Source organism: Cupressus sempervirens, chromosome 5, assembly GCF_028749045.1.
Source record: "Cupressus sempervirens isolate cs-2001-9-10 chromosome 5, ASM2874904v1, whole genome shotgun sequence".
Classification (NCBI taxonomy): domain Eukaryota; kingdom Viridiplantae; phylum Streptophyta; class Pinopsida; order Cupressales; family Cupressaceae; genus Cupressus; species Cupressus sempervirens.
Window position 1 is genome coordinate 121,919,291 of NC_143122.1, and position 21,393 is coordinate 121,940,683.

General features: G+C 34.6%; 1 protein-coding gene across 1 annotated transcript in view; it reads right to left on the reverse strand.

The window, feature by feature from the left end:
• Nucleotides 1–4,583: 4,583 nt before the first annotated feature.
• The window catches only part of LOC149554810 (BTB/POZ and MATH domain-containing protein 4-like), a 47,266-nt gene continuing 30,456 nt past the window's right edge, over nucleotides 4,584–21,393 (reverse strand). Inside the window, exons 2-4 of the mRNA XM_089828821.1 lie at nucleotides 5,845–6,193; nucleotides 5,421–5,712; nucleotides 4,584–5,293 (exon numbers count right to left, since the gene is read on the reverse strand). Of these exons, the coding sequence (XP_089684947.1) occupies nucleotides 5,115–5,293; nucleotides 5,421–5,712; nucleotides 5,845–6,193 (820 nt within the window). The 3' untranslated portion in view covers nucleotides 4,584–5,114. The remainder of the gene's footprint in view (nucleotides 5,294–5,420; nucleotides 5,713–5,844; nucleotides 6,194–21,393) is intronic.

Genomic DNA, 21,393 nt, shown 5'->3' on the forward strand with positions numbered 1-21,393 from the left:
AATAATAAAAAATTATAGATCTTTATTAACACCAACGACGAAGTGGAGAGAGATATTTGTAGAATAATGGGATATAGAAAAGGAACCTTCTCATGCAAATACTTTGGTATTCAACTTGAAAAGGCTATTAGAGAAGGTAAAGCTAGGAATACGGTTTTAGAAAAAAATGGAAAGCTAGAAAGGGAAATAGTTAACTAAAGTAGGTAGGACAACAATGAACAAAATAGTACTTTCAATCATTCCCACATATCATATGCCACGTCTTCCCCTACAAAATGGTCTAAAAAGGAAATTAGACTCTAAACTAAAAAAATAAAATACGGCAAGGTACCGGAGATAAGAAAAAGCAAGCTTTGATAAAATGGGAACAAATTTGTAGACCTAAAGAATATGGAGGCCTAAGCATAAAGAACTAGAGTTGACAAAAGGTACCCCTGGGGACGAAACTTATATGGAGAATGTTCAAAGAACATAAATAGTAAAAGGGCCAAAACTTTATTTCATAAATACTTAAACAATACCAACCCTCTGTCTTTGTTTAGAACAAAATACCCATCGAAAGGTTCAAGAATTTGGAACTTTATGTTGAATTATCGCTCATTAATAGCTAAGAACTTAACTTGGGACATCGATTTAGGGCAGGACGCTTTATTTTGGGAACACTCATGGGATGGGTCTCTCTCTAGATAGTGCCAAACTACCAACATCAAAATCATTCTATCTACTCCGTGGGGTAGGCATGTAAGTGATTACAAAATTAAAATTAATAATAATTAGTACGGAAGATGGCAATGGAAATCCCTAAATGAGACTCCACTTTAATTATAGGAATGACATATTTTTAAACAATTATTAAATAGTAGATAGACAAATCACAAAGACGGGAAAGATAGACTAATATGGGGAGCTTCAAAGGATAGAAACTATAAAGTCAAACTAGGGTGTAAAAAGATTATAAATTCCCAACAATGGGATTGACATCCCTCATAATCTATATTGGGATCTATCACGTCTTCTAAAAGTAGGTATTTTGGGCTAGTCTTCAAAAGAGAATCCTAACAGCATACAAGTTTATCAAGATGGGTTTTGAGGGACCATCAAGATGCTTACTTTGCAAAAAAGAATCTAAAACATCTAAACACTTGCTTTGTGATTGCCTCTTTACTAAGAATTGTTGGTTTTGGCTATGTAAGAAAATAAATTGGCAAGCAATTCTCCTTGAAAATCTATTAAAAAATTTAGGTTGGCCTAAACATGGTTATTTCAAGGTTTATTGTAATTTATGAAAAATGTCCCCTTCCATACTCATAGGAATTATTGAAAGAAAGGAATAAAAGAGTTTTTCATAATGAAATGATGGATCTAGCATCCTTTCTTAATAAATTAGAAGCGTGTATTATTGAAGTAGCTAACAATAATCTCAAGAATTCATATAAGAAGGAAAGCTCTTTTTCAGAGTAGGATGCATAAATGCGTAAAAAATGGTTTAACCCTATTAATCCATCAATGGCCTACACAAAATCCAACAAGATTGCTAGGACAAAATGTAAATGGGTACCCCCTCCTATTGGATGATCAAAGTTAAATTTTGATGGGGCCACTAGGGGCAATTTAGGACTAGTAGGCTTAAGATTTATTACTTATTTAGATAAGAAATCATGCTTAATGAAATGCGTCAAGCCCTTAGCAATAATGTCTAACAATTTAGCAGAATTAAAGGCCCTGATTGAAGGCTTAACTCTAAGTAGAAAGATGGGTATTAATAAATTAGCAATCGAAGGTGATTTACAAAGTATCTTAAAGTTGGTCTCTTGTTGGACATTAATAAATTTATCTCATCTTATCTAAACTTGAAAATGCTCTAATCATACGTGATAGATTTGAAGAGACAATCATAAAACACATTCATAGGGAAGGCAATATAGAAACAAATCATCTTGCTAATAAAGGAACAAATAGAGAAGAGATTCAAATAAGACAAGCCAATATGATAAGTTAGATACTTGTTTTAGGTTATTGCTAGCTTTGAATAGTTAGATTGTTCTATATGCTTCTAGGAAAAGTAGTGGATACATTAACATATAAAAAGCAAATATTGAGTAGTATTTGTTAGAGAATTATTAGGTTATCTAATCCTAAGTCCAATTCTAAGATTTATAGTAAACAAATCACAAATCTTCACTAATTAGGAAGAAAACCAATTATCTGAATTATCTATATCTAAAGGTGAAGAATGTCCAACCTAGTTTTATTTACATATAGCAAATGATTTCAAACAATAAGAGATTGGTATATCAATTTCCTTTGTTGTGTATTTTTTCGCTTTTATTGAATATCATTTATTAAATAAATTAAACTCTAGCAACAATCTTGGTCAAAAACAAGTATATACAGGGTTTTCCAAAATTCTCAGACAAGGAAAGGACACTATCAAATAACAAAAGATATCATATAAGCAGGGAAGATAGAAAAGAATCGTAAAGGAAGGAAAATCCATTTGGATCAATAATATAAAAAGTATACCCCAATATTGTTTAACACCTATGTAACGAGGAAAATCTTCCAACACCCTAACATGTGTATAGCCTAGAAAAAGACTCAAGTCTAGGACAATAATGAGGGTTCCCTTCACCAATCTATTCCCCTTAGTGTCTACACTTTGAACCAAGTAAACACAAAATTATTAAATTGATCAAAAATTTAATATAAAATAGATATTTGCCTTTTACCGATTAAAAAATAATATCATTAATTTCTTTAAGTTGGCTACTAATATCATTACTTATATAAATTGTAGCAAATGATTAATATAATAGAGATAGGATCTACCTATGTAGGGTTCAAGGGAACCATAATCGTGTAACGAATAACTAACAAATTGAGACATTAAGATTTCAAATGACTAGATTTATGAATTATTTTATATTCTGATATTCAAAAAATAATGGTAAATGAACAAAGATTCAATATTTACTTCATTCTCAGTTATTCAACTCATGCCTATCAAAATTTTGAATTACATTTGCAAGAAAAGAGTTGACACAATCCTCCTTTATAACATAAGTTATGACAAATGTTTTTATTTTGTATATTAAATGTCAAAATGTACAGCCATGTATAGAATTCTTACAGTCACATCCTTAGACAGATTTTCAAAATTTCATGATTTTGTTCAAATATCTAACAATATCATTAGGTTCTTTGAATTAACTACTAATATTATTGGTTATATAAATTGTAGCAAATGATCAATACAAAGGAGATCAGATTTACCCATGTACAGTCGAGTAAAGAATACGTAACTTCTAGTTATCTTTTCTTCATATGTTATCATTCATATTATCGTCTTTTGAAAATTTGATTGTTGCATCAACAATCAGTGTGACCCTTGGACCTATATTTAGTACAGGTGCTAGTGTAGATATAAATGGGCGTAAAGTACACATCAGCCAAAATAATGTGGTAAAATCAAAGCAATGACCCAATTGAACGTTGCAGTACAAATATTAGACAAAAACACAAGTACTGTATTCAGTAAAAACTAACTCAAATTGAGAAATCATTTTAATGAACTTGAGCGGAGAGATGACAATGTCCAGCATGAATGAGCATCGAATAATTCATTTAACAGAGAAATTCCTGTCGCAGAATAATCTCTTCCAATGTAGACATTGTCGACTTAGAAGCCTTTATACACGTTTTGGGCCATTTATGTTGTGTTTTCCTTGAAAGGCTAAACCTTGCACGTCAATTGCTTGTCCAGACGATATTTTTATCCATATACACTAGTACATGTGCATTACATTCAACAGCTTAAAATTTCCTAAATTCTATCTTCTAGTTGTCTGGTTAGGATTAGTGTCAAAGACAACGCAAAATTTTAAGGGCATATCTGAACGGAAACCACACAAAAAACTGATGCTTGAGGGACTAGCACCTATCAAATTTAAAGCTTTGCCGTCAGTTAAGATAGATATGGTTAGGTGGTCTATTTCCGTCTCTCAAGGACCAAAGACAAGTTGGACGAGGACACATGGTAACTGATCTCTAATAATATTTCTATCGCTGAAAACTGCAACTACTCTGATGACTGGCTTTTCGAGTGCACGCTAATGTACTTTACGAAACTTATATCTGATTTTAATCCACCTTATTTGACAAATTTTATGTAAATTTTTCATTGATTTCCAGAAAATATTAAGCAACCCAAATACTATTTTTATGGTAAACAAGCCCTCGGTGCTTACAGAAGGGAAAAACCGTAGTTTGATCTATTCTGCCTTATGTTGGATACTTATACCGCGTCCTAGGTGCAATGTGGGAAAATATGAACTTACATTTGTAGAAGGGACCATAGTAATAAATTGTATTGAGAAGGAACATACAGGGTGTCAGTCATGAAGATCCAGGTATAACGTGTACCATCTACAATAACTTCAGCGTGATACCAAGTAATCATTGTAACTATTTGAAGTTCGCAGGTTAGCAAAAGATATATATAGCTTGCAGTATATAGCATGATCTGCAGATTTGACCGAATGCTTTGAAGCTTTTCCCAATTTGATCACTCGTAGACTATTGGCTTTAACCAGAAAAAACAAACACTTTATAATGCAATTATCAAAAATTGTAATTATAATCATTAGAATTATGTACTCATTGCTTTCGTGGACTTTTAGAATCCTTCACATAGAATACAAGTGTGCACATTGCCACATTCATACAGTTTTCCCCTGCACTCGAAGTAATGAAGATACTGATTTCCTTAGTTCAGAAGAATTCCAGTTTCGAGCCACTGGATGGGAGCTTCTATCAAGCTGGGTAGAAATTGCAGTTTCCGTGAGAGATAACGGCCACCATGAGAGATGCTTCTGTAACAGAACAGCCCTGAGGGTAATTTGTCTATTGGGTTATTTTTCATATCAAGAGATTGATACACATGGAAGCCACTACTGTAACATCAAGGGTTTCCAAAATATTTTAAAAATACGAGTTCATTCCTACATCACATGCATCCCAATGACATTTCAGCAAAGCTAGCACTATGTCAAAATTATGGCATTCAAATTTCAGGCTATTCCTTTTCTGAAATTGTGTGAATTTAGTTTTATATATTAAACTTGGGCCTCTGTGCTGTTGCTATCAAAGCCATCAGAATCATGGCTCCATGTGCTCTCACTATTTTCTATCATGCCAGAGTCATCCTCAAACCGTGCAACTGTTTCCAGGAGTTCTGACTGAAGAGATGGACGATTCTCCTTCAAATATTTGAATCCTTCTGACTGCACAACCTCTGGATGATAGAATCAAGATATTTTATTTAATACTGTAAAATGGACTGATATTACAGTATTACTGAAAACTGGAAGCTACCATGATATGTTCAAAAATTAAAATAAACAAAGATTAATCTCACATACCTTCTAAATTTGATGCAGCAAACTTAAGACACTCAAATTTGAGCTGTGAAGCCAGATAGCACTGGGCCAGAGATAGAATTGTACAAACATTATCTATGGATATGCTTTGAAAGATTTTGGCCTCGCACAAACTCTTCAACCGATCTAGCATAAACCGATCTGCTGCTGCAAGTAAACATTCAGCCATTGACGTAGAGGTTGAAGGGCAAGGAAGTGAAGCAGTCACTGGTGGTGACCAAAAATGTTCATCCATGTCTGGAAGGGTGTCTCTGTAGATAAAATGTAACATAGCCTGCATTACATACAACAGAACAGCGCAAATAACAACGCAAATAAAATCAGTCAAAGTCAATGTAAATAGGATTTCTTTCAAACTAATCTAAATGAAGTGATTTCATGATCAATCACAAAAACATAGAATTACCTTGAAAACTTTTGGCTGCATGTCTCCAATGAAAAGTTCTTTATTATGCTTCTCGTGTGAAGATCCAAAAAATTGTGATTTGAAAACAGGCGAACGAGCTGCAAGCACCAATTTGTGAGCATAAAATTTCTCCCCTACTACATCAAATGTGATGTCTGAGGTTTCCTCATTCTCCATCAGCTCCCCAAATTGTTGACTCAGGTTTGTTTCAGGGATGGGAACATAGTGTGAGTTAGGGCTTTCAGTCACAGATACCACAACTCCAACTGTACAGCAAATTTTCAAGGTATCATCCTTTACAAAATCAGATGTGTCCAACAAGGATCGCCTCAAGAAACGCTTGTAACCCCTGCAGATCCCAAAAATGTGAAATACACAGAAAACAAGTGAGAAAAAGAGGTAACCAAATTATGCTTAGCTCCGCTACCATGTGGGACCACAATTCAGCAAATCGTATATATATATCTGATACCGTGTATTGCCAAGTGTGTTGTGATACCAACAGTGTGAGAATTGAATATCAGAGCTACCTAGAGAGACTCAAGACCAAGAGAGCAAATATATCTGATAATTACACATTTTAAGCTAGAATGCATAAAATGTGCCTTTATCAAAGGAATATGGAATACCATCAGCCATGTAAGAACCATTCACTTTATGCATATAAAACACCATATAAATGACTATTGAATTGATGCCCTTGCAAGTCTCTGTGTGAAAGTTAGGACACATAACATGTGCAGTGGTCTTTGCATTTGGGTGTAATACGAAACAGCTCCATCCCATAAAGACAAAACTCTATAAGCAAGTTAGGATACATAAATATGAACTGTGGTTATCTGGATACATTTACCCTGAGCACTAGAACTTATCTCCAATCTCAGAAACACATACATGGAAATCTCGAGACACTAGGAGACTTCATTATGAAAATAATATTGGAATATTAAGTTATAATAATTATTAAGTTGATGGACTTGGAATATTCTTAATTTTTTTAGTTGTCTGCTTTTCTTAGTTGGCAATCTTGTCATTATTGGATGTCATTTCTAACTCTTATTTGAGGAGGCTTCACTCCTTTATTTAAATAAAATACCTTAGTAATCATTCTCTGCATCATTATTTTTTTTTATTTTTGGATGGTATTTTCTCCTATCTGTCTTCCACAAGTGTCTTTTAAAAAGGGATATGATTTTGTATAGTTACAATGTTTTTGGATTTGACTGTGTATGTAGTTTTTGCATTTCCTTGAGTGCTAATTACTGGTGACCAACAATTATAAGAACAAAAGAATAACAGTAACAGACATGTTATTTTCTAAAATTTGCATGATAATTTGAAATTTATGATTTTTTCTTGTTAAAACCCAATGTGGTACTAGTAAAAGATTAACCAATAAGAAAGCTTATTGCAAGTTATTTCTGGATTTTATTGTGCAAGTATTTTTGCATCAAATACTTACACAATCGAACACAGAAATAGCTTGCAATGATCTCATGGATTGTGAAAATCTACTTGCTCTTGATAAGAAAGTTTTTTCGTCTTAGATGGAGCTTCATCAATCTCAGGTTTTCCATGGCGGTTGCTAGTCCAAATGAATTAGATGCTATAAATGTAATAATATATATAAATTTATATGTGTGTGTGTGTGATACAATAAGAAGGCTTTTGTCATGGGTACAAAAGTTCTATAATTGACTGAGATGTACCCTATGGTAGTAGCTTGTGCTAATGAATAATATCCTATAAATATAACATTACGGGAAAATGGCTCGCAGATCAAAATTCTATGCCCTGCACACAAATTATATGAAAGACAAAATAAAAGTACAGGAGGCTTTTTTGGAGGAGACAAAATATGGGATCACTACCCATATCACTGGAAAATCCATTTGAAACCCTAAATCATGTGGGCGACATTACAAGGCAGGCAAAAGTGTTTTTAATATCCAAATATGGTCTCCAAGGCCATAACCACATCAAGAGCCTAATGAAGACCCATCAATCTCAGGCAGATTTGCAACAACTTAAAGGAAGGAAATGTAATCCGTACAGGGAACAATCAGCACCATGAAGTTGGAAGCTAAATTTCGTCTGTGAAGAATATAGAAGGCAAAGACGGATGGCAAGCAGTCCACTATAACAAAATTCTTGAGGTTAATCAGTACAGGGATACGGAAAATGCTTCTAAAGAGGTAACACAAGAAATAGAAAAACCCCAGAAGAATTATTCTAAGAAAGAAAAAATAATGGGTGAAAGCCCTAAATTTTCCACTGGTTGGAAATACCCAGTTTGGGGATTTAAAGAGTAAGATGAACAAGGGGGCCAAAATATGCAGTAATCTCAAAATTGAGCACAATTACGTGGAAGTATGTAAGGAATTTTTGGATGGTATATCGGAATACTGCAAATCCCATGGTTAATTTGAATCTTGGGGAGGAAGTTTCGTGTTGAAATTCAGCTTTTCAGAATTTGCTCTCAAACACCTGCATAGGGCAGGTAAGTATAACAAACCTAGACAATAATTTCATTTTCGTTGATTGTAAAAGCCCTAATTTAAAATAATAATAAATTAAAGGGGCCACCTCTATACTGCAAGGAATTTTTAGTTAAATTTTTTAACAGGACTTCGAATCTCGATACTTCTATTACTAGATTTTCATCAATTTACAGATGGATTAGCATTCCTAATTTTCCAGTATGACTATTGCATAGCCATGTCCTTAGAAAAATTGGTAATTTTTTGGGGAAGTTTGAAGGGCTTGAGGAAAATTACGTAGTATCAAATAATGTTAAAATTTTAATAGATTATAATTGTTCAAGGGAACCGAAACCAATAAAGTTAATTTTGAATCAATCAATTTACACACTTGAGCTGGAATTTTGTCATGGAGTAATTAACTCAAAACTATCTTTAGGAAACTTGGGGTTTCAAAAGAATTCTATCATACAAAAAATCCTGAGCAGGACAGTCAAACCATGAATACTGATAAACTTTCGATCAAATTTAAAAAGAATGGGGACTTTGTAATACCAAAATTTCCTCAATACTTAAGAGGAAGGTGAACTAATAGAAGATAAGAAGGGAATTCGGGAATCAATAGAGAATGTAGCAACAGTGAAACCCTTTATAGATATGACAACCAAGGAAACATATTCTCCAAAGGGAAATCAAGCACTACCAATAAACCTAGAATGTCACAAAATGACCATGATATGGAAGCTGGCGATCAAAAAAATTAGGTGAAAGCATAGATCATGGTCATTTTGTCACAAAATAGCGCAAATAAATTGGCTACAACCGGCTTCTTGCGAGAAAACACAGTTTTCGTGCAAAAAAAAAGAACCGAGAAGTTCGGGATATATTGCCGAGAAGTTGCGAACGTCTCTTGAGAACTTACTATTTTCTCTTCCTAGATTCCCTACTCAATAGGTTTATGCATTATGTTCATGAATTGGAGGAGGAATTTCCATCTCCACTTGTGGTTCATTTTCACCAATTGATATTTTGTTTTGATTCATGAAATCAATCTCCTTTATGGAGTCAATGGGCCCTTGTCTACCGGTGAAGTTGAGAGGTTCTTAAAGAGCCCACCAGGGATCAAGTCTCGCTAAGTGCGTGGCTCCGACATTGAAAAGGGATGAGGTTGGGATCATGCCCCGGGCAAATTTGGTAGAATGGATACTCCTTGGCTCTTAGCCAAAGAGGTTTAGCCATAAGGCTTGTGCTCCCATACCAGGTAGCTACAAATATTTCATGGAAGACCTCCATAAAAAAAAATTTAGAAATCTCCTTTGTGAAAGAAGTGCAAGCTAAAGAATGAGCTTAATTTGATTTATTTTCCTCGTTTTTTCTTCATCTTGCTGAAGTATTCATTGTATCTTTTCTTTTGTGCTTTCCGTCGTCAAGTTTCGTAGCACTATGGGTTGCTTCATCATCATTGGAAGAATGTGTTTCCATGTTGCCCATCAAATAATAAGGCAATATTATTTTCCATCAATTTGTGAATTTTCTGAACAACCCACCAATTGGTATACATGGTAACTAGCTTCATTAATGTTGTCAAATGGTGCTTCACCTCTGTGACCATCACCTAGATCCAATGAGTGCTAAGTGTTCCATTTATTCTCATGAGATGGGTTCATGTTGTATCACTACTCGTGAAACATGGGTCAATGAGTTTGACTCAAAACCTACACAATTAAATCCTGATAGCAATATCATAATTTGACTTACTGTGGAAATTATCTCCTACTTATCAAATCTGTAAGTTTCAGTACTAGACCATTTTATTGACGGAAGATCCTCATCTTTCTCTTCTTCATAGTATTGATGGGTACAATATCCATCATCTTATAGTTGGTCAGGTGCAGGGAAAAGTTCAGATGTCCTGATTAAGTTTACAGATATTCTTTACCACATTCTCCTTGTCTCGTATTCATCTCAGCTGAATTGCCCCACAAGTCTTCAGTTACTACTTTGTGCTTGTATTCTTTCCATTTACCACACCAATTTGGCGATAGGGATCAAAGTTGGCTTTGGACTTGCAAAAATGAGAAGTTGGCTTTACAAAGACAATTTGCTATTTGTAGTTTGCTTCAAAGTTCAGTCTCTGACTACATCGGCATTTCACATGAGGATGCAATTTTGTTACTTATTGCATTTATATATCTAGATCAGCTTGTTTGGTTTGCTTACTCATTTACTAACTCATTAGACACATCTACTTATTGAATTTTGCATTGAAAATGCTTTTTTTATTAAATTTTAGTCATTTTTAAAATTCCCAATATTTTCTCAAGTAGTACCGATTTAACTGCATTATTTGCCAAGGAAACATTTTTTTGCCTTGTCAATAAGTCACAGAGAACGAAATTTTGAACTATGGGTGAAAGTATGATAAAGCCCAATAACAGCAAGACAGATATCGTAGTAAACTCACTACAAATAAAGGAAACCAAAATACAAACTAATAAAGACATATCGACCTCTAATAAACCTCAGAATTTAGTATAACAAAATCCAGATTCTTCATATAGTTTAAGCAATATCAATAGAGCTCAAGCATAAAATAATTGGAAATCTAGAACCCAAAATGAATATGCTAAGCCATCTAATGAAAGACATTATAAACCTACATGATGAAATACACAAAGAATTGGAAGAAGGGCACAGATTACAAGAAAAAGTAGGAAGTCTACAGAGTTAGACAAGTCCTAATTGCATTTGCAACAAATTAAATTTATGATAAACAAAAGCGCTATTGATTCCCAGATACAAGGGAATGAAAAAGAGATCCCTTCAGAGCTAGAAGCGGTTTATGATATGATAGGGATCAATTAAGAATTTGAGGAATCAATTATATGTTTTGAAACACCTATGGTAAACCAACTATGGGATAGCACAAAAGATGTGATTGGAAAAATCAGTGAGACATTGGACATGGAAGAAGAAACTAATAAGGAAGAATTGGACTAAACATTAATTACAAATGCAACTAATAACAATAAACTAGGAATAGCCTACTACACTGAAGAAGCAGACACTCCCAATTGTGGGAAATTAGTGCAAAAAAGAAGTAGGAAATCTATCTCTGAACTTAAGAAACTGGATGGTGAAGCCAAGAATCAATCAAGAATTTCTAATTTGTTTAATGCAGGGAGGGGTAAGTTAGGGGCCTCAACACCCCTAACAAGCAAAGATTACTTAAGACATGTTTAAAAATATTAAATTTTGAAATTTTTAATTATACAAGAAACAAAGTTATCTACAGAAGAAATTAGTAAAGTAAAAAAGAAAATTAGGATCATGGCAAATTGGCAGCACCAAGACACTTAACTGCCTCAGTGGACTTAGCAATCATTTGGGTTAAATATGAATGTGTAGCTAAAGGACCTAATTGGATGAGAGGATGGATCAAAAGTATAAACAGTAATTTATCTTTCTTTCTGATCAATATATACGGTCCCATCAACACATCTACCAAAACAGAGTATGGAGAAACAGAGAACATTTTATGAACATACATAATGATTGGACAAATATATTAAGCGAGGACTTTAATGCAATCTATTAATCCTATAATACATTAAGAGAGTTCTTTGCCATTTTCTATTATGCTTTCTTTAATCCCTCTCTGGATATATAGAAACCAATATTCACACTTTAGAGACCTCTGGATCAAGAGAAATGGTATTCTTAGGTCCAATTACACCAGAAAGATGGAATTGAATCCTAAACCAGTAGAAGACTTGGTTAGGAGAGGTGTAGTGAAAACTCTTGGAGAGAAGGATTTCGATTATAGTTTTACTCAAAGATCAAATGGAGAAATTATTGATTTTTTTATAGCTTGCATGGTAATGGCTGGAATTAGCAAGCAGAATATAGTGTCACTATGCAAGGAAATCTTCCAGGAAAAGAATCTATCCAGAGTGGAGAATGCAGTGTATGCCATCAACAATAAATAGGAAATTCCTTAGGCCAATTTCTACATGAGAAATGAGATCAGCAGCTTGATCAACAATACAATGATTGAATGGTGTCCTATCATGTCCTTCGAGGATAAGTCCAATTTTTATTTCCATTGGCATGTTATGAAATGTAACATACATTTCCTGGTGCATTGGAAAAGAGTTATTCCAATAGTAAACAATGAATGAATCTTCATTACTTAGCAGGTGAGGGATACCATGTTTTGGAATCCTTCAAAAAACTCGACTTACGGACTATTCAGTTTAAATTGTGCAATTTATTTGCAAAGCGCACCAACAAGAAATCATCCTCTAAGAACAATCACTCGGAAATTCTGGACAATTTGGAAGACAGCTTGGATGAAGAAATCATCTTGTTAAAGAGGAAATAGCTAGATCCTGACACCAAACATTAGTAGTTTATGAGTTTATAGGTGCTTTTAGTCTTTCTAGCATGAACCTTGTTCATATTACATAGTTCATGTTTCGGTTTGTCTTTAGTTTAAATTTAGGCTCCTCGTGATAGTAGTATGATACATACAATTTAGATTGTCATGGACATCTCCTTTAATCTCATACTTATGGTGTTATAAATGTTTGGAACACTCAGTAATGTGAATAGTTATGCTTTTGTGTTCTTGTTACCATGTTTAATTATATGATTTTGGAAATTTTTGTTAATATATATATAATTCCATTCTTAGTTTCTTTCTAGCATGAGTCGACTCCCCTTTTTCAATTCCTCATTTTCATTTTGACTAATGTCTGTTTTTCATAACCATAGAGATGATTTTAATGTAAGTATAAATCCTGTGTCTTAGATATACTGCTAAAATCTCGAACTGAAATATTATATCATTCTCTGGTTTTTAAGCAGTACTCGGTAAAAATATCTTTTATCCCTGTTACAGATGTCCTTAAAAGATTTTCATACCTAATTAAGTTTATCAATTATATATTTATCATCTTTGAACATCCATTCCTTTATTGGTTTATCTCTGCAGCCAGATTAGACTTCTTTTGTACCCCTTGGAAAAGGTTGTATCAAAATTGCTACAGGTGGCACGATTTCTCTTTCTTTTTAGTATTTGGCATTATGTTCCTTACAAAGTTCTCGGGTATTATTTTGATTCTCGCAATTGTCAAGAAATTGGCTTTGTCTTTTTCTCTTCTTATTCATTTTAGGCTTGTGCTCAAGCTCATTCCTTCTCTTCTATGGTTCCTTTTTTGTTGTTCTTCTTTCCTTTCTGAGCCTTTCTCTTGTCCTCTTGTCCTTTGTCTCTCTCTCTCTTTTGTTATCTTTTATTTTCCTTCTCTCTATTGATTCTTACTTTGGGGCTATTGTTGATATGTTTCCTTTAAATGAAATAGACTTCAAAATCACAATATCCCCAAGGGATGAAGTCAATGTCTCAGCTGGTTTCTCCTTTTCTCTCCTTTGTCTGGGTGGTTTCTTTAGCTTGGTTCCCCCTTTGTCTTCTATTGTCTTTCAATCCTTTTTTTTTGCCTCCCTATTTTTTCTCTATCCTTTGTCTTTCTGCTCCGCTGAGATTGTTCATGTACTTCCTTATAGACTCCTTTTATGGTTAGCCTTTTGTCTCTTTTAAATCCTTATTGTATTCATATTATAGCCTTGATAATCATTTACTTTTATCATAAGTAAGAGATTCTTAGGCTATAATATCACTAAGGTAAGGATTTTACCAGCTTTCTAGTTTATTGTTTATTTTCCTCTCTGAGATCTTATATTAGGAATTTTCTTGCAGCATAAGAAGACACTCCAATATCAAATGTTTTATGCCTAATCATCCATCTAGGATTCTTCCTTTTATTCTTGGAAGATTAACAAGATCTTAATTGATATATTCATGGTCATAAACAGGTAGCTATCCGGATCATTATAAACATGTATCATTTAAAGTTTTTTTAATAAGTAGTACTCCTCCATTAACTTTCTTTACTGATTTAAGATTAGCATCTAACTCTAAATAGGGTAGATATATGTGGTACATGAGATTTTTTTTGAGTAGGCAATGTATTTAGCATTGGGTTTAACTTTTATTGTTAGGATTCACTAAGAACTTGATTTCAATCAATGCATTTATTTTAATCTCTGAACATAAATTGAATTCTCTGTTACAGAACTAATGATAATATTTGATCCTAGTAATTCAATAATTAGAATAAACATTTTAAATGATTCAAGATACTGGATTATATTCTGAATTCAAATTTCATATAATTGATTTTAAATGACCTCGAATATTTCATTAAATGCTAACAATTTGATCTTAGTTGGCTTTAAAAGGATTAATGTCTGCAAGTAATTCAAAGCTACTAAATATTTCAAGAGATTTACAAAGAATTCCCAGGATCACTATTGGTTTTAAAACAGCACAATAACGATTATATGCAATCCAGCTTGTAATACAATTATTTATGTAAAATACTGATATTAAAAGCATCATAGCCTTCTAAGCTATCTATAATCTGCTAAACTAGGGCAGTGATTTCTTCTACAATTATATATACAGGAGTGAAGAAGTCTCGGGCTACACTGGGGGTTTAATTACATATGCAGGACTGAAGAGGTCTCGGGCTACATTGGGGGTTTTCTTTCCCCATTCTTTCTCCCCTAGTGCTTGCATTTGAACAGGGTGTAATATGTAAAAAAATAAAAACTAACAAAAATAGTCCAAGGCTATGGCCGTTTATCGAGCAAAAAAAAACATTACTAATTGTTTCCTCTAGGGATTTCGAAGTCCATATTGGAAAGGAACCCAAATTATAAGTATAGGGATTTTGGGTGTCCTTATTCACTATTGAAATGGACCCTGGGGTATAAGTATAGAAGTTTTATGCACGTACTCTTTATACTTTAGGTTCCACTCCAATAGGGACTTGATTTCCCTATACACTTTGGGGTGTGAACCCTTGCCACACCTAATTTTGAAGATTGTGATTCTGTGTTTTAACTTGTGTTCTAATACATAATCTTTCCGTCATAAAAACGGATTGCTCTAGGTACTGTTTGTGCGTGTGTGTGTGTTTTGAGGATCATGACTGTATGTTTGGGTCTATTAGTCTTAATATATATTTTTATAATAAAATAAATGTCAGCTCCTTTGTGATAGTTTATCTGATGACTTTAGGTACTATTTGTAATAAGACGATAATTCACATGATGATATGCAGTGTCTCCTTACAAACAGCATCTCAAACCTGTAAAGTTTCTACAAATTCTGAACAACCAAATCTGATATGAAGCCTTTGTACTTTGCTGAAGATGGTCTTTATCAACACCAACTGATTATGCAGTATCCTTTGACTGATGTATAATTCTGCAACTATATATTTATATCTGCTATAATTCGTAAGAGGCAATGAATGCTAAAGGAGCAGACTTAGTATTTCTTGTGTGTCCTTTATCCACATTCACACCCTATTTAAATATAGTAACCAAGGGGCATGTCCTTAGAAAGGACATGTGGGCCCTTCCAAAGTCGGCCTTAATTGCTCTCTTAAAATCAGCAACTTTAAAGGAGACATATTATTAATATATAAACTAAGCAAGATGATTAGTTAGTCTTTAACAATGTTCTCCAAAGGAGATGCTGATACCTATTAAGGAGAAGACTAACACTAACTTCCTAAGGGATTTTATGCAAGAACAAATCGGTACGATCTGTAATCAGACCAGTATGATATATCAGAGTTACAGAATTAACAAAACCATCAGAAAAACTAACACAAAGGAGCTATTAATTTTTTTTTGGGAGAAAATTGTACATTAAAACTAAAAGTTAAATTCTACAGTTAGATTCTCAAAAACATGGACGGCATGGGGATCGCGCCCCAAAGTGATTGGCAAAGCCAGGAAACAACAGAAAGTTAGAAACACATGGGCCAAAAATAGAAATGGCCACAAAAAAATGATAACACAGCTGCCAAGAAATATAGCTTTCAAGTCAACAATTCATCAAAACCAAAAAACAAACCAATACATGCAACAAGGGCAACTCCGATGTTAGGGGCTGGAAGAGTTAGATATTGTCCATCAGTGTTAATCTGCCCTCAACCTGGCATTTCCATGCCATCACTCATGAATTCCCAACTGGTAAGAATAACATTTTCTCCTTCCTCTAGATCCTTCTGCAACTAGTTTTGTACAATCACAGGCAAAGCTATAGCAAGAGACAAACTCTTATTAAACTTTTCCCCAAACTGAAAAGAAAATCCTTAAAGGGAGACATAAAAAAAGGATAAAATGATCCTTTGGTTAAAAGAATGTTGATGAAGGATATTTATAAAAACTCTTTTAAAAGGGAGGAATAATGCATTTATTAAATAATAACCTGAAGAAAACCTTTGTGAGATTGTTGGCTACTTACAAAAACTACACCTTGAAGGCTATATAAAGCAATTATGTAAGACTTTGAAAGAGCATAGAGATCATTCAAGGAATAAGCTGGCGGTTTGATGGCCTATGGGCATTGGAGAAAAGAGTGTATAGAGTGTCTCCAGCTTAGGTGTAATATTTCAGTTTAATTGGAGATCTAACGATGGGAATAAATTGTCAGCTGAATGCATTGTTTACTCTTAATAAGAATTCGAACTCTGTATCAACTCTTGGTTTCTCTAGGGCATATAAGGTTAGTTTTTGTTTTGTGTATTCCTTAAGCTTAGCTCATTTGTAGGCTCTCAGCATCTCTTCCAGCCTCCAAGCTGACTGGGATAATCTGGTTAGGTTTTTTTGAGAGTTCTGTTCCCCTGTTTGCCCATCATTGGTTGGGATTTTTTCCCCTGTTTCTCATGTGTCCCTCACCTTCATTTGCTGGGTGCTTTTTCCTCAGTCCAGTTTTGCAGGTTTGGGCTCTTCTCCTTTATCCGGCTGGCTCTGTCCTCTGCTGTCCCCTTCATTTAGATCCTTTCCTCATTCACTCTGTCTGCCCTCTATTCGGTTCTTTGCTCCACTGTTTTCTGCTCTCCCCCTTTTATTCTGATGTTCCTTTCCTTTGAAGGGTCTGTTGTTATCTTCTTTATATCATAGTTCATTGTATGACTATACAGTTATTGCAGGCCCCTTTACTTTACAATTTTATAAACTCAGAGCTGACCTTAACACCTTCCTCCAAGATGATTAGTTCAAAAAATATAGAAACAAAGCTGGCTTTAAATTTAAGACAAATAGATTCATTGATAGATTATGGGATTGGATAAATTGCAATTGGAACAAAAAAAGATAAATGTTGATTACTCATTGTAGGGAAAGCTAAGAATAAAGGAGCAATTGCACCAATCCAGCCACTACTAGTATTTGAATGAATTTGGCTATGCTAACCCTTTTCAAAAGTGTGGAGCTCTGATAGAAAATACAGGTGAAGAACAGAACAGGAGCCTTAACTTGAATCACAGATGGACAAAATGAGAAAGAACAACAAAGCACACAGACAAGACAAAGTAGTAAAATGAAATTGTAAAAGAAGGTGCTATTAGAAATAATAGTCACTAATATAACTCGGGGGGGTTGGGCGGGGTGTGGGTCAGTTATATGACAATTAAAACATTTATCCTCTTAAACAATCTTGACCTAGGTTGCACGGGTACCTTCCCCCCCCCCCAAACCACGAACCAGTTCCAAGTTTGGGTCCAGTTCAAACTTGGTTTGACCAAGGTCCTTTTTTGTAGGCCTGGTTCGATCTGGTGGGCGAACCACGTCCAAAAATTTGAACCAAGGTCGAACCCGCGGCTATGGACGTCATTTTGACTGTTTTATTTGCAATTTTGGATTTTTTTTGGCGTCCATGTAACCTAAAAAAGTGTTATTAATTGGTTTTGTGCCCTCTCATTGTCATTTGATGTTTCTAAATAGGTTATTTTGCCTTGAAGGAGAGCACATAAGTTTTTGAACAAGCATCCGGTTGTGCAAGGAGGAGTTTGAAGATTGATTTGTTGGTGTTCTTCAAGTGTTTGTGCATCATTCATATACATTTGCAAACTTGCAATGGCTGGAAAAGGACCAAAAGGTAAGATCTTACTCCATTTGCTATTGTTTTTGTTCTGGTTTTTCCATTTTTTCATTTCTCTTTCAATCTTCATATGTTCTTGAATCTTTTCCATTATTCCAAAATTTGTCATTTTCTTGCATATAGATTATGAACATGTATCTAATTTCTTGCCATAGGGAAAGGTCCAAAAGGAATGTCATCTATCTCTTCATCAATAGGCAACACCAAACAAAGAATGGAACCCAACTCTGATTCTCCTCTATGGAAGTATGTAGACATTATAAAACCCATTCCAGAAGGTGGTGCATTCTGTTGGAGATGTCGAGGATGTGGTGTAGAAAGAAATAGTTCTTATTATCGTGTGGTAGGTCATTTATGTGGTTATACTGGGAGAGGAGTCAAGAAATGCCCTGGCAAAAATAGTGTCCCTATACCAAATTACACTGTGATAAAATATATTGTAGAGCATGAGGCAACAGAAGAGAGAGAAGGACGTAGGGCAATAGAACTCAATAGCAATAAAAGTAAAAAAGCAAAGGGAATGCAGCCCCCTTCAAATGTTATAGTACAAGACCACCCCTTCTTCAGTACTGCAATAAACACTGACACTGAATCTGTCCCCATTGTACACAAAAGAAAGGGGCCACTAAAAACTTCTTTTCAAAATAAGGCCCGAGAAATTGTTGACATTAAGGTGAGAAGATGCCTATATGCAAATGGGTTGTCTTTTAATGTTGTCCGCTCTCCATTTTGGAAGGACATGTTGAGGGGTGCCAATGAAGCTCCAAAAGGGTATTGTGGCCCCGGATATGAGAAAGTACGTACCACCTTGTTGGATGATGAGGTCCAACGGGTTGAAAATCAATTGAAGCCCATAAGGGACTCATGGGTTGAGACAGGGGTGACAATTGTTTCAAATGGCTAGAAGGATTCTAGGAACCGTCCCTTGATCAATGTCCTTGCGGTGTCCCCTAAAGGGGCAATGTTTCTGAAAGCGGTGGATTGTGAGGGCAAAGTAAAAGATGGGCCATTTATTGTTGATATCCTAATTGAGGCCATTGAACAAGTGGGTGCAAGAAACATTGTCTAAGTCATAACGGACAACGCAAAGAATTGTAGAGCAGCAGGTTTGTTGGTTGAATCACAATATCAACATATCTTTTGGACACCTTGTGCAGTCCATTCATTCAATCTTATGCTACAAAAGATTGGGAACCAAATTGAGTGGATCAAAACAGTGTATGAAGAGGTTGAGGACATACAAATGTTTGTCACAAACCACCACATGACTCAATCTCTTTTCAAGAACTACTCAAAATTGGAGCTATTAAAAGTAAATGAACTTGAACTCAAGTTAGTAATTTAATTTTTAATATTTGACAAGTTCTGATTTTTCATATTTTACTTGGGCAATTGCCAATGTGTATACTTTTCTTAGTTTTCTAAAATATATATCTAATAGTTGTTTTTTGCTCTAATTTATGTCGCAGGTTATTGAGACCCGTTTTGCATCACATATAATTGTCTTAAGACAACTTGTGCAAGTGAAAGATGCACTTCAACGTATGGTAATCAGCAACAATTGGAGTGTATGGAAGCAAAAGAACACTGAAAGGGCAAACAAAATAAAGGATAGGATATTGGCTGAGTCATGGTGGGAACGTGTGGAATATCTCCTTAAGATCACTGAGCCCATTATGAGCATGCTTAGGTACACTAACATGGATAGGCCTTGCCTTGGAGAGATCTATGATGGCATAGACTCAATGATTGAGAAGATTAGGCAAGTTATAAATGAGGAGGAGCAAGATCTGCAAGAGACCTTTTTCAAACAAGTGCAAAAAATTATTGATAAAAGATGGAACAAAATGACCACTCCATTACATTTGTTTGCCTATGCCTTGACCCCCAAATACTATAGCTCACAATATTGTGATCTACCATGAAGGTTGCCACCATATAGAGATATGGAAGTGTCTGACAGGTACCAAGCAGCATTTAGAAAAATATTTCCTGATGATGACATAAGAGATGTAATCATGGATGAGTTCATAGAGTTTGTCAATGCTAGAGGTCTAAGTAATGATGCTCTTCATCATCGGTTCAAGAACGATGCTCATGCTTGGTGGTACCTCCATGGCCAAAAATTCCAAACATTGCAGCCCCTTGCAATCAAAGTTATATCACAAGTAAGTTTTATTTTTAAAAAATCAGCTCACTTTATTTTCAAAAGAATTTTTTTATAAGATTGAATTAATTCTTTTTTAATTGCTTACCCTATGTTGTCTTTATAGGTTGCTAGTTCTTCTGCATCAAAAAGAAATTGGAGCACCTATTCTTTCATCCACTCAATGAAGCGCAATAGGTTGCAATCAAAAAAAGCAGAGAACCTGGTATTTATGCATAACAACTTGCGCCTTCTTTCGCACAAGAGTCAAGAATACAAAGAAGGGGAGACAAAGAAGTGGGATGTAGATGCAGAGATTGCGGACTTGGATGCTTCCACTGCTGGGCTCACAATTGATGATTTTGATGACTTTGATGCCAATACCATTGTTGATTCTGCTACTGATCCCATTGGCCTTGGTGCAAGTAATAGCGGGGGTGGAGAAGGAGGAGATGAAGAAGAAGAAAATGACTATGAAGAAGACGAAGATTGAAGAACTTAGAACTGAAAATTCAGAATTTTAATAAATTTTCATTCCATTAGTTACTGTTAAACACTGAACGTGAAACAATGATACTTGAACTTGATATTTTAAATGTCTTGAATCTTTCATCTTTGATGTTGAAGTTGACTGAACTATGTTACAATATGATGGTATGATCACCATGATATGTTATTGTTTATGTTGTTTTAAATTTTTTGTTGTTTAAATGTGTTTATGCTACTATGCTACATTCTAATTTTAACTCATGCTTCATAAAGATGTATATATATATTTTTTAATTTTTACATGTTTTTGTACTAATGAACCCAAATGGACCCAAACCCCTTTCCAAAATTTTGTCGAACCAGCGAACCAGTTCTTGAATCGCGAACTTGGAACCGAACCCAAACCAGTGACT